At 39.9% G+C, this 14,868-nt stretch overlaps 1 protein-coding gene across 1 annotated transcript; it reads right to left on the bottom strand.

The window, feature by feature from the left end:
• Positions 1-5,028: 5,028 nt before the first annotated feature.
• LOC142398841 (uncharacterized) lies at positions 5,029-9,766 on the bottom strand. The gene is made up of 2 exons (XM_075483056.1): positions 7,087-9,766; positions 5,029-6,873 (listed from the first exon to the last, which is right to left on the bottom strand). The coding sequence occupies exon 1, from the start codon at positions 9,753-9,755 to the stop codon at positions 7,095-7,097; it is 2,661 nt and encodes an 886-aa protein (XP_075339171.1). The 5' UTR covers positions 9,756-9,766; the 3' UTR covers positions 5,029-6,873; positions 7,087-7,094.
• Between the last annotated feature and the right edge of the window lie 5,102 nt (positions 9,767-14,868).

Raw genomic sequence — 14,868 nt, 5'->3', positions numbered from 1 at the left:
CTGTGATTACTGTCATCATTTTGTCTGCACAATATTTGGGTCTCTGTAAACAAAACTCCATATTTCTCCATATACAATGTATATCAAACAGCTGTAATTTCTACACAACTTACCAGATATTTTATCACTCAAGATGTGGTCAAGCCCCAACTCGTGAAATACTCCTGTGACGACTTTAGATGGTGTAAAGCATTGGTACCGTTGGTGCTTCCTCTTTGTTCACATGAAAGAAGCCGGTGGGCAGCTAGTATATAAAGACCCGTGTGTTTCACACTCTTTAGTTCCTCAGCCATGGACAAAGGTTTACTGCTGGCCCTGTTGACTCTGGAGGTCTTCCTGCTCACCGCAGCCTTCACCTCTTCAGGTGAAGCTGCTCTTCTGACCGATGACCGTCAACAAGGAGAGCAACAACAGCCCACTGATCTGGTAAGACAACGGTCAGACATTTTTATTGTGATGTCAGAACCTTGTGTTTTCACATCAGATTTGTTTACTTGTGAAGTAAAAAGTTTTAGTTAAAACTCATATTACAAGGTAACAGCATGAGAGGGCATTTTTTTCATGCAACATTGATACATTTATCTTTATTTTGTCACAGAATGTGAGAAAAGGAGAAGTGGAGAAGGTGAGGGTACCAGTCAGGAGATTCTGTAGCTTCAAACGAGGAGGATGCAGTCCTTTCATAGTGGTAAGCTTGCTTCGCTCTGAACGGATTTGTTGGTTAAGAAAGTGGAAAAAAACAAATCTAATCAAAATACTGAAAATGTGGATAACAGTTGGTTAACTCTTCCTCTTTCTACTATTTAGAAGCCAAAAACAAAACCCACCGAGGCTGCTTTACTTTTTTGAAGGAAAATGTCAAGATGATGGAAACACATTCATGTGTGCACGTCAACATCAGAGGTTCAAAGCAAGTTTTTAAGGAATTGCTATGTTATGCTTCAACCCACAAAGGAATCTCTGCTTTGCCATTTATTGCCATGCTTCTAATCTGCTGATTGTTATTACAAAAATAAAATATTTCACGTTGATTTTGTGTTATTTCTGTCCACATTTGAAATGCCATGTATCAGATTAAAATCCTTTTAGTACCAACAGACTCTAAATAGTTAATAACCTGGCACATATTTAAAATCAATACTGATCTAAACTGGGAAGCTTTTTTTTAATAACAAATAATAAACGGCAAACTTTATATCAAAGTGTTGTTTATCACACTAGTATTCATAAGATTTATGCCAACCTACCTATAACCTCCATTTGGTCATTTATTCTAAGACATTTCATTACTAATTGAATTAATCCCACCAGAACATAAGAGTTTAGGCACAGCTACTAATTCAAAAGGAATGAGTCCAAACTGTTGAATAGAAGGTAAGGGACTAACTTCTCTTAGGTAAAACCTTAAGTATGAACTTAATTACTAAAAAATAGAAATCTGGTGATTCAACAAAAAGAAGAAAAAAAAGGTTTTAACAGTTTTTCATGTATAAAGCAGAACAGGTATCCTATCCTATCTGAATCTGAAGATGTTTGATGTTTTATTTTTCCCCACATGATTATGATTTTTTATCACTGGATGGCAGTATAATACTATGAGACTGTTGACAAAGGGATGATACATTACTGATTTTATAGAGTCGTGGCAATGTTTGTTGCGGTTTGAGTGTTAATAATTTGTTACCTTCAGCACCATGGACAGAGGAGCCACGGAGGCCGCAGCTGAGGGTTCATTAACCCTCTGGAGTCTAAGGACTTTTCAGAGACTTTGAGGCAGTTGTCAACTTGTCACCACCTTGACATTTTCAAGTATTTCAACTAACTGTAAACATCTATGCAAAAGTGACACATATTGTTGTATTCTGAAAAGCCTAACAAAAAATAATATGAGAGTAAAGTGAATGTAATACAAACAAGTTTTATTTAAATTGAGGGTAAACACAACTGTACAAAAAAAAAAGTTTTAGAGGTCTTCAAACAGTGCAAGAAAACACACTATAAATATATCTAGCCAAGACTTTTGAACCTTGTAAACAAAAGTATTGGCTGAATAAAAGAAAAAAGTGCAGTCAGAAATGTTTTTTTGTTTCCACACAAACTGTAAAAAAGTAATTGTAACTCAAGGCAGTGTCTCTGTTAGTTGAATACTAATTAGATGGGTGTGTAACACCCCTGATTGCCCCCACTCCCCTGTCACTCTCCATGTGATAATTGTCTGTCTCGGGCAGGACATTGTTGTTGAATGGGGTGTGTTCTCACCTGTGAATAGCCACTCAATCATCTGGTATTTAACATGTGAATAGCGATAGGTGTGGCCTAGGAGGCTGCTGCAGTCAGAGAGTACAGAAAATCCAAAGATTTCTTTTCACTCTCTTTAAAAAGGGCCAGCTATATAGCTTATTTATTTATTTATATATATTTGAAAAGTAAAAGTTTTAAGGTTTTTAATGGTGTCACTTATATGTTTGAATGACAAAAACTCACAGAGTTACAGATGTGTTTTTGGAGAAGTGTCAAAAAAATCATGCCGGCGGGATTTAGGCTACGGCTACACGAAAACGAAACGAGGTTTTTTTTGAAAACGGGTTCGAAAATTCTTGCGACCACACGGAAACGCGCTGCTGTCCAGACGAAAACGATGAAACGATGCAGTACACACGCCACTGTGTCACGCCACGCTGTGAGACAATAGAGAAGTGTTAAAATTGGCTCCCAGCGTCAACGTGTGACTGACGCAAAAACGTTTTAGCTGTAACAATGGAAACGAAACGAGGCCGTTTTCAAACTTTCCCACTCTGGAACCCGTTTTCAAAAACTATCGTTTTGGGGTAGTGGGAACGCCGGCTCCGTGTGGCCGCGACAGCGAAACGATAAGAAAAAGTATCGTTTACAGTGAAAAACGTTTCCGTGTAGCCGCAGCCTTAGACTCCAGAGTGTTAAGGGCTGATGTGCGACACCTGTGAGCAGCCACACAGAAACGCCCCTCTCGCCACCAGAGAACTTTTACCACCTACCCTTTCCCCTGATTTTATATAGGAATTTGTGAAGTAAATAAACTATCCATTTTTATTCTTCCAAACCTCGACTCCTCATATGTCAACGTTTATAAAAAGCAACCTGAAATCCACTTCTTGTTATGAGTGGGAATTCATGTCAAATAATACTTAGAACCTAACAAGTTAACTCCTTGTTGATGTTGATATTTTATTGAGCATCTGAAAATAACTGCTCATCTCAAACCCTCACACGAGCTGATTGTTTTTCTAGTCTTCCTCTAATCCTCTTTTAATCAGCAGAAAACTAAAAGAGCTTTGTTTAAGAAAAAAAAGTTTTAATCCCTGTCTCATGTAATTTTGTACATCATTTAGAAGTTTTCCAATTACAGATCAAACCCTCTCAACTGCTATAGAAATTGTTTTCAACCTTGCTTGTAGTCAGGATTCAGATGTTCCTGAAGCATCCTAAATAGCTAAGATAAAAAAAGCAACTCCAAACTTTAAAACAGTGTAAAGCTGCAATGAATATTAGCTCAATATGACTGCCCAGTATAACTAATATCATCATTGCTAAAAAAGATTAAGCATGATATATAATTATTCAACCATATACCGTGTGCAAACATGCTATTTAAATATTCTTATTTGTAGATAAACAGTGATCTATTCTTGTCATTTTATTTGATTATATATGTTAATCATGTCATTCCATGCACTTAAGTTAGTATAAGGTACTATTTGAGATTTTCATTTTCATGATTTTCATTTTTTTAAATTATGATTATGTTATTCAATTATTATGATATGTTTATGCATCTTATGCTTATGCATTTGGCAGATGCTTTTACAAAAAGCGACTTACACTCATATCCCAGGTAGGCAGGTAGAAAAAGGGGGTCTTGCCTAATATTAAGATATTATGAAATCATAATAACATTTCATGTTTGGCTGTTTTATGGTAATAGGCACTTCACAAACTAATATGTATAAATTTAATGATTCACTGGTATAGATTTTTTTTAATTCTTCTGGACAACAAAAGAGTCGTGAAACCAAACATCAGCTAAATTTATCACGTCCTTTCTTGCACCATCGGCCTGCTTAAAATGGGATTTTGCAGCAACCTTCCAAGTCAGAGTAAAATTTTAAAAATCTGTTTGTTGACTGATTGTTTATTATGTGGTTATTCAAAACTGCTTATTTGTTGTTGGTAGATTTTAAGATTAATAAATATCCATAAACCAAGTTGTTGTTCTTTATGTTCCTTTTGTGTGAGAAAAGTGACGAGAAGTGAAAATGACAATACTCTGTTTTATTTATATTTCTAATTAACCAAGTATTATAACTAAAGACCGATTCAAATTCATCCATCCATCCATCATCTTCCGCTTGTCCGGGGATCGGGTCGCGGGGGCAGCAGCCTGAGCAGAGAGACCCAGACGTCCCTGTCCCCGGCCACTTCCTCCAGCTCTTCTGGGGGGACCCCGAGGCGTTCCCAGGCCAGCCGAGAGACATAGTTTCTCCAACGTGTCCTGGGTCTTCCCCGGGGCCTCCTCCCAGTGGGACGGGCCCGGAACACCTCACCAGGGAGGCGTCCTAACCAGATGCCCGAGCCACCTCATCTGACTCCTCTCGATGCGGAGGAGCAGCGGTTCTACTCCGAGCCCCTCCCGGATGACCGAGCTTCTCACCCTATCTCTAAGGGAGAGCCAATTTTGCAATTTCAAATATTTATTTCAAATGTCCTTGAAATGGCTCGCTATTTATGATTCTATAGGATGCAGTAATCTACAGATAGCTGATCTTTAGTGCTGTAAATTGTTCAACTCGCACATGCTGAGTTACATCGAGCAGTGACTCACATCAGGAAAAGACATCTTAAAACTGTTTTGGTTTATAAGCCTGAAACCATGATGGTAGAAAAGCAAGTCTGATGTCTATGCAGTCATTGGTTGACTGCAGTTAATAAATTCATTATCTTAAATGGGGAAATGTGTGTGGCCTGCTGTGATAGAAAGAACTGCGCTACCAGTTTTGTTGCATACGCAGTTTATTACAGCCTTCATTTGAACATGTACAGTTGTTATGAGAAAAAATCTGACACAATTTTCAAGATAATGCATGAGATGCTACTGACACAGCACAGTGGCTCAGTGATAAAACAGAATGATCGGAATTAAATCAAAAACATTTCTGTAGCAAGATTATTTTATGGTAGAAGATTTTATTGAGGGTTAAATTATCTTTGTTAAAAGCATTGTTGGAATCCAAATTGTCTGAGGTCTGTTTCACTGTCTTAAAAAACCTGTGTTCACTTCATCAAATCAGCGATTCAGTAAATTAAATGTTCACATCTGCAACACATCTTAAGCTTTATCCTAAAATATTCCTCTAAATTATTTCCCAGCATTATTCTCAGTTATTTTCTGTAAGCATTTTATTAGCATCAAATATTGCACTAGAAAATATTTACCTCTGAATGCTGGGTTGCACTCTGTTGTCCTAATTTTAACACTTTTCAAATTAAATTCAGTTTATTTATATAGCGCCAAATCACAACAAATGTCATCTCAAGGCACTTCAATGATACAGTCCTATTCAAGCCAATTAGAGTTATTTAAGTATTTTTAATTACTCAGAGAAACCCTTTATATGAATAAAGCACACTGGCTTTGGATCTCAGAGCAGCAGAGCATTTACATTCAGTTTCATTTGTTCTACAGCAAGTCAGAAAACGTTAGCTTGTATATATGAGTACCCGCTGGCATGACAAACACAACTACAACACAACACAGATAAGCTGAATAGGTGCATTTCTTACATTTCTCATTTGGTGCCTGCTGACTGTCCATTCAAAGACTTTACTGTTCAGAGTACACACTGAAGAAATGTCACAAAGGTCATCCCATTTTTAAATCAGGTATGATGTGCTTTAGTCACCTAGCTGTACGCGAGTACACAACACAAAGAACTACTGTTGCATCAATGTGTAATATTCATGCACATTTCACAAAACATTATGCTAATTTGATATGGAAGACATCTTTATCATCACTGTGGGTCATAAAACAATATCATATCAGAAATCGCTCAGTAAAAGCATATGATTATTAGCAACAACAATAATAACAATTAGTACTGATATCATGGCTATATATCATGGCTATGTCTTATGGCTTAGGGCGTCAAAGCCACCAATACAAGTATGATCTGTGTTGTATAAAGCTGTTGGGTAAAGCTCAAATCAGAGAGAGAACACTAGCCAATCAGAGGCAATAAGGTGTTGATGGCCTACTCACCATCCATCCATTAATCCATTTTCTATTTCCACTTAAAGCAATTCAGGATTGCACATGTGCTAAACCCTTTCCCAGCTGTCATTGGGCAAAAAACAGGGTGCACCCAAGACGGGTCAGTAAATCTGATTTGTCGATAGCAACAGAAAATTAGAAAAATATTTTTTTGTATTGTTTGTTATTTTATGTATCAGTCTAGAAAACGAGACAAGGACACACATTGTCTCTTTTTTTGGACTCATATTGGACTCCAAGTCCAATATGAAAAACACCCCATTTCTGTTTCTGCAGGTGTCATTAATACTGAAAAATCAAATTGTGCAAATGTGTCTTCAAGCCCCAGAAATGGCTACAGTTAAAAAATGGGGAATCTGAAAGCCAAACTTTTCTTAAATTTGAAACCAACTATATCTTTTCTATGTCTTTGAAAAATGGTGAAACATAAACATATGCTGGGGAGATAAGTAGAAATATGTATGAAATTAGCCCCATATTGATTTCCAAATATGTTTCTATCCAATCCACATTCCAGAGCAGGGAGGGAGGACGACACTGGGCGGGTCGCAGGTCCATCACAGGGCCTGTCAGTACATCAGTACATGTATAAAAAAGAGCGCAGATTCACTCTGGTCAACTGTTAACTGGTCAACCATAACACAAAGTATATAGTTACAGTTACTCCTCAATAATTGTAAACACCATAGATTATCATAAATGATAATATTATAGATTTAAACAAAAAATGATTGATATCTATGTGCTTTAATTTAGTATTATGTCAAATGGGATCTTACCTTTGTCATTATAGAAGGTCGGCAACTTTGTTCCTGAGAGGATCGTTTTGATTGTTGTAGCCCTCGTTGTTGATCCATGTTTTAATGGTGTCACAATCTTGCTGAGTCATGACATCTTTTCCTCTGAACTCTTTAAACCAGTTGTCAACCATCTTTTCACTCTGTTTCTGAAAACTATTTTCAAAAACATCTCGCTGGAATTTAGAGCGATTATCTTTCTGAAAATCCGGAAAGCCCTTGGTGGAATTCAGCTGGAATCTGGGCATTGACCCAAGGATCGTCAGTTTGAACGAGTCCACAACATTGTCTTTGCTGATGGTTTCAGTCAGCAATTTTCTGAAGGCTGGTGATTTTGTACTGGGAAACTCATGATGACAGTCTGCGGGCACAAAAACAGCTGGAAGTTCACGGCCGTGGGATTTCTTCACAGCAGGAATCAGTCTGTGATTCAGAGGAGAGGAGTTTGTTGCGACTTCAAGCATGGCTGTTGCTAATTTGCTATTTTGGTTCAAGGTTATAGCTCCTCGTATACAGCTGACTGGTGGCTGGTGATCAGCATTGATGAATTGCCCCATTTTTCTTTTTTGTTGATGTTTTTGCATTAATTTGTATTTTCCTACTCCTCCAACCTCTTTCATACATGTTTCTTTCTGTTTTTTTGTGAGTTTTGGTGCAGCTCCCTCTGCCATGTACCAGTCTCCTCCTCTGAGTGTTTCAGTCCACACTTTTCGTTTGATGAAAGGCTCCCAATGGCCTGGATGTCTGAGTAGAGTATCGGCCTCCAGAGATCGGAGGTGGTCTGCCTCCAAAGCAATCTTTTCTTCACGAGCTTTTGGTTTCATGCCTCGTGCCAAAGCATGAAACAGGCAGCTCTTGCCCTTTCCTTCAATGATCATTGTCTCATTATTGATGCGCACATCATAATGGCCACTGGGATATTGGGAACTCTTTGGTCTGTAGATCAGTGTCACAGTTTGGCTTGCAGGTTTGGTACTTGGGTTCACCTCCTGCATTTTGTTGAATCTGCCACGTTTATCCTCTGTTAGGATGACAACCTTAGTACCAGTGGCCTCTGACAGGACTCTGACATCGAGAATGGTGCCCACAGTCTCACGGTTCTTGATCCTCTCAGCATGTGACCTTGACTGTTTACCTGCATCTCCTTCAACTTTAGAATTCAGATTTACTGGCATGTTTGTGATATATCTGTTGTTTTGTCCAGCTCTGAGTTTTTCATCTGTTCTGTCACTCTTTAATCCACTTCTTACATGTTTCCGAAGGAAACCATTCACTTTGTTTTGAACATTAGAAACAATGTGACCAGAGAACTTCTGGTGGAAGACTTCTACTAAAGCATCAGCCAATAAATCACTGATGACTTTGGCTAAATCTTGTTTAAATGCCTTCAGCATCTCAGTATCTGAGGGAGATAGATCATTTACCATCACTTTCTCTGGATTTACTTTTTCTTCTTTGAAATCATTCAGCTCTTCCTGAAGGTTTGAGAAGAATTTGCTGGAGAGGGTGAGTACTGCAGCGATGGCATCTCCTGCAAGTGTCATGTAGTGGATAGCTTGAATGGATAATAAAATTGCCCGCACTTTTCCTTTGGCCCCTGCTTTAGCGCCTGCTTTAGCTGCATCAATCACTGTGATGAGGGATGAGTTCAGCTTGTTCTGCCAGTTGAGGTCTGCATGGAATGGCTGTATTGCTGTTAGGCTTAACTGTCTGAAAATGGCCAGCAGATCACTCCTTCGGTTTTTGTCACTCAGCAGATCATTGAGTTGATCTTCATCCTGGAGGTGTGAGAGGATAATGGAGTCCACTAATGTAGCCAAAGGCTTTTTTTCTATGTTGGATTTTACGTCGTCAGTTATTCCCTTCTGCACTTCACTTTTTATCTTGTTTAAGATTTGTTTCAGTATTTCTTCCTCTGCCTTCCCGAGTCCATAGGTAATGATTTCCTCTACTACCTTTTTAGCCACATGCTTTACTGCATTCTTCATGTTTGCCTTTGCAACAACACTTAAACCGTCTGCAGTCTGCCTTGAGAAGAACTTTGGCAATGACTTAAACTTTTTGCCTAAACTTTTAATTAGAACTTTGCAAGGTTTGAAGCCCTTTGCAATCAACTTCCCAACTCCAAATGTTATGATGGATAGACCAACAGAAATGGCTTTCTGTATAGCCCATGATTTCCAGCTGAACTCTCCCGTTACCATGGCCTCTACAGCAGAGATGCAGTCTGATATTCCTTCAATGATCAACCCATTGCCGACTTGAGCTAATGTACCACATGTAAACACAGTGAGCAATGCTCCTCCAACAATTTGCAAAAGTCCTAAACAGAACACCAGCAGACCTTCCCATGAGAAACGAGGCTCCTCTTCCACAGAAAATACATATTTCAGACCTTGATTGTAGAGGTTGTAGGCTTCCACTTGGAGTTCCTCATCAGCATTTGACACCAAAGAGAAAACTGGTGATTTTTTGGCCAATGCATCCCGATCTCTTTCTTTAATTTCATCAAGCTTTTGGATGGCCTCACTGATGTTTTCATCAAATAATCTGTACATACAGCACCTGGTTGTTAACTGTGTTTCAAGGCTGGTTGATTCATTGTTTGTTGAGTCTGCAGAGGCCATTTTTATGAACTGCAAACAGGCCATGGATTCTTCAGTGAGATACTTCAGAGACTCCTGTGCCTTTTTTAGATCTTCTCCAGCATTACTAAGGTAGTCTGCCTTCTGCTGCTTGATAGTGCAGTATGCGTGGCTGTAAAAAGCTACAGCTGCCCAAGTTTCATCTTGATTCATGGCTTTTTCAAAGAGCCTGGCGCCAAGGTCCCATTGTTTTTCATCCACAGCAATATTTCCAAACTTGATGTAGTGATAAATGCTAGAACATGGTGACGTTTGACTTTGAGACTGACATCTTGCCTTTGTCAAATCTGCTTTCAAACTCTGTTGCAATTCATCTCTTTTCAGCTGGTCAATTTGTTCTGACTTAGTTTGCAGCCAGATCCCCCAGTACTCGTTCATGATCGCAACAACAGCTCTTCTTTCATCTCCATCTGTGTTCTTGTAAATATCTCGAAGAGTTTCACAGTACTGTGAAAACAGGTCCTCCCGCAGATTCATCTCAGTGACATCATTCATCATGTGATTCATCTTTTCTTTTGAAAGTCTATCTCTTGTGCTCTTAGCTTCCTCCAGAGACGACGTCATCCTGAAATCCTGCTGCATGTGTTCAGTGGACATGATTATCTGAGCAGATCCAGGTTTACCTTTTCGTGCTGTTCGACCAAAAGCCTGCAGTTCCACTCTTGTATTTTCAGAGAGGAAGGAGAGGATTACAAATAATCCTCCACTTTTGTTCACCGTTTTGGACACTTTAATGTTTGTGCCACGCCCAGCAAGGTTTGTGGCAACGAGGACATCACCAGGAAGCAGTTCCTTGTCTATTTTGCTCAAACTTTCCTTGTCACTGCGGCAGTAGAGAACGATTTCACCTGGAATGCTGCTTTTCAGCTCGTCATAGATCTCTTTAGCTTTGTTGATTGTTTCACAGATTACCAGGGCTGCTCTTCCATCTCTGTATGAGTTTGGGGAAATCTGAGCCATAACCACACGTTTTATTTCAGATTTCCACTCTTCAGATGATTTCTTCACAGTACCTTTGACTTCAAACAACTTCTTACTGTTGAATGTTGGCATTTTGCAGGCAGACAAATTTGGATATAGATTCTGCAAAAACAAAATGTCTGTTTTGCTGCCAAGTGTACCCGTTGTTCCATACATCTTCCCCTGGTACTTTTCAAAGAAGGAGATGTTAGAAATGTAGTTTGTCACTGTTGAAATTGTGCTCAGTTTGATTTGATGTTTAATCTCAACAAACTGCTGCAGGCCATCACCCCATTTCTTATTCAGTTCTACAATTCCAGTAGATCTGAAGTCCACAGGACAGACATTGTTGTTTTCTGTAACATAATCTTGTCCTTCCCTCAGCTTCATTGCCAGAAAGGCATTCTGAACCCACACTGACACTTTCTGCTCAATCAGATACTTCAAGAATCCAGGTATACTGATTTTGTCTTTATTGTTTGTACAAGGGGTGTACTGAATTTTTTCTGAGATTAACTCTGCAATGGGCTTAATGAGAATATCCTCTGAGTCATAGAGAGCACAGCACACGCCTTCCTCCAAGACAAGAAACTTCAGCTCTGGAATGTGGTGTTTGTTGTACGGGCTGAGCTTTTTCAGACAGAGCAATCCCTCTTCATTTAAAGTGTACACGGTAAAGCCATAGGGGACATAGTTCTCCAGTTCTTCAAAAAGATCAACCACAGCCTCCTGACTCACAGTTTTCAGTTTTCTAAGAAGTTCATCCTTTTCACTTTTGTAGATATCCTCTGTAAAGCCTTCTGGTACAGTGTTTGTTTTCTCAGCAATGTATAAAATGTCCATTGGATCATTAATTTCACTTTCTTCTGTGTTGATTGAGTCAAAGATGGCCTTGAAGAATGAAGCAGGAGGACCCTGTACAAGTACCTGGTGCCCTGAAGACAGGTAGCCATACTGGCTGACATGGCCCCAGATCATGGCCAGAATAGTGTTCAGATGCTGCATGGAGACCATGGGGCTGGACAGGTAGGTCAGCTGCACTCCCTGATCCAACAGTAGTGAGTCTACTTCATCAATTATGATACACTGATAGCTGCGATCAGATCTCACATCCTTCATCTCAAATACCTGGCGAAGGTGATCTGCAGCAAAGGTTTCAATAGTTCCATAGACAACATCCCTCTGGTAGCACTTTTTTCTATCCTTGTCCTCAGTCTTATTTGTGTTTGTGTCAACTGTAATGCCAAAGTACTTGTAGAATTCACTCCATTCTTCTGCATCTCTTTGACATAACACTGACGAAGTCGACACCACATCTACTTTTTCGCCTCTAAGCACACGCAGCGCTGCAAACATTGCTATGACACAAGACTTCCCCTCTCCAGTGCCCATTTCAAGGAGCTTCCCAGTGTCAGACAAGGCCAAAAGGCACCAGCTAATCATCTGAGTGGCTCTGGGCCACCACTTCCCTCCAGCAATTCTCAGGTGAACAGCATTGCATAAGACTGCCAGGAACTCCTGGAGGTTTTCTGTTTCCATGTCGTGACTCAGATTTTTTGCTTGTTGTACATCTTTGTGTTGTTCAATTTCACCAGTTTTGATCAGATTGGCTACATGAGTTACTACACTATATGTTTTACTCAGTGTTTGTTCATCGATGTCTTTCATCTGTCGTATTTCATCAAAAAGAGTGTCAATATCTTTCATTTTCTCATCTCTAAGGTTCTTTTCTAACTGTTCAACCAGACTCTCAGTCTGATGTGAACCTAAGAGTTTGAGAAGGGACCGGTTCCTGTCATCTGTCCACTTGGAAGAAACTTGGTATGTTGCCATCAAATGTAAAATCTTCATGATGGAAATACATCCTTCATCATAATGGTGGTCAGTTAATTCTCCAAGGAGGTTCAAGGTTTCTGCTGGTGACCAAAGTCCAAGGTCTGAAACCATCTGAAAGATGTCTTTGACTTCTTCTTTTAGGCCCAGGAGTTCTTCTGCACAGGCAAATAAAACCTCTAAACACCATCTGTCAGCAGATGATGTCAGGTTTTTTTCAGCCTCTTTTTCACCAGTGACCACTCTCAGGAGGTTCTCAAGAAAGGTCAAAATGAAGATCTCCTTAGAAGACAATCCCTTCCCAGTAGTTTTCTTTAAGATGTTGGTGATTTTACTCTCAGGATTTGTGTCTTTGTTTAGGTTCATGTGGAGTAGCTTGAAAAAAGCCTTGATAAAGCTTTGTTTTTGTGCCATGTCATGACTTTGGAATTTACACATGAGGTTTTTCAGAATTTTTGCAGCAAACTCCAGGGTATCATTGTCATTGAGCCTTGAAAGTTTCAGATTTTGGAATAAACTCAAACATTGTTCTTCAATGATGTATCCTCGAATACGCTCAGGAATCCCTGTTTCCATCAACTTGATGCTGTTCGCAAAGTAATCTGACACAAAGTTATCCAGTGTACCATACACAATGTCTGCCTGATACACATCCTGGAATGCTGCATCGTTTTCTCTTGTGTTTGTGTTGAGAGAAACTCCAAGATTCTTGTAGAAGTCAGACCACTCCTTAGTTTGCTCTTCTGCCTGACCATCAGAGCTCAGCACAATGTCCACTTTGTTTCCAAAGCGGACTTGTATGGCTGCAAACATGGCTATAGCACAAGCGTCTTCTTCCACACCAACTAGTTGTGGCACTCCAGTCTTCTCCTTCAGCATCAGTACGCACCACTGCAACATGTGCTTCACCGTGGGCCACCAGCCTTTTGTGTCAAAGACTGCTTTGCAGAGCTGAGACAGACATTTCTGTAAGTCAGCAGCATTTAAGCCTCCACATTTCAGGTCATCTTTTTGTAGTGTTGAAACCTTTTCTGAATGCCGCAAGACATCAGTGGTGATGTTTTCTATCATATCAATCACACAATCATCCAATTTCTGTGACAACCTTAGTTCTTCCAGAGCTACACGTAGACTGCTCCCATCTATCTTTCTGAGAATCTTTTGGAAATCTTCATGGAACCTTTCAGAGTCAACAAAATCGAGAACCTGGACGAGAGAGTGCCCAGACTCATCTGTCCATTCTGGTGATATGTCATATACTTGAATCAACATTAGGACTCGAGTTATTGACACATCGTTTGTACATTTCCCTGACAGTACTTTGAGCAGAGCCAGTGCCTCCATTGGGGTCCATTGGTTTGATTCCATAAGTCTAAGGACCATTTCAGTGGATTCTGAGTGTGTTTCTTTGTCATTTAAATGTGTGAGTGTGGATAAAAGGAGCTTCAAGCACTGGATCTCCGTATTAAAAATAAACATGGAGTTTCTGTTAACTGCATCATCCAGTGATGATGTGAGGATGCTCAGGAATTCTGTAGCAATGAGGTGCTCAGTGGTGAGCTCACCTTCAGCCCATTGATTGGCTATCAGAACTGCGTCAGTGTCAGAGCTATTGCTGTTGGTGAAAAAGTGCATCAGGGTAAGATACAGGGCTTGAGTCAACATGAAACTCTCAGAAACATTACATGCTGATTGGCTGATGGACTCCACCAGGGACTGCACATGATTGCAGATGCTTTCTAGAGAAATTTCCTCAGATATTTCCAGAGACAGGGCACACAGCTCTGTGATGTACACTTGAGCGTGCTGTAGAGTGCCGAGAGATGGAGGAGCACTAATCCATTCATCAAACAGAAGTTTGTCCAGAGCTGACAAGATCTTTCCCAGCTGATCAGCTGGCAGCTCGGTGAGACTGAGATCTGAAACCTCAATATAACATTTCAAAGAGAGGATTTCTAGAAGCTCATCATTGCCACTGTCTGAGTCATAGTCAATCTCAAATTGATCCAAATGACCTTTCAGAACCTTTTGCTTGGACTCCTGCTCCTCTGATATGCAGCTGCTCAGTTGTCTGTCATATTGCTCTTTGGCTTGTTGCTGTGATTCTTCAAGTCTTTGATTCAGTTGTTTTTCTCGTTCCTCTTCTCTTCTCCTTTCCTCTTCTTGTCTCCTCTCTTCCTCTATTTTCTGTCTCTCCTCCGCTCTTCTTCTTTCTTCCTCTCTTCTCCTCACTTCTTCTCTTCTCCTTTCCTCTTCTCTCCTCTGTCTTTCCTCATCTCGTCTCCTCTCTTCCTCTCTTTTCCTTCTCTCCTCCGCTCTTCTTCTT

The sequence above is a fragment of the Odontesthes bonariensis genome, chromosome 14 (assembly GCF_027942865.1).
Source record: "Odontesthes bonariensis isolate fOdoBon6 chromosome 14, fOdoBon6.hap1, whole genome shotgun sequence".
Classification (NCBI taxonomy): domain Eukaryota; kingdom Metazoa; phylum Chordata; class Actinopteri; order Atheriniformes; family Atherinopsidae; genus Odontesthes; species Odontesthes bonariensis.
The sequence above is the reverse complement of the archived record's forward strand: the minus strand, read 5'-3'. Positions and strand labels throughout refer to the sequence as shown.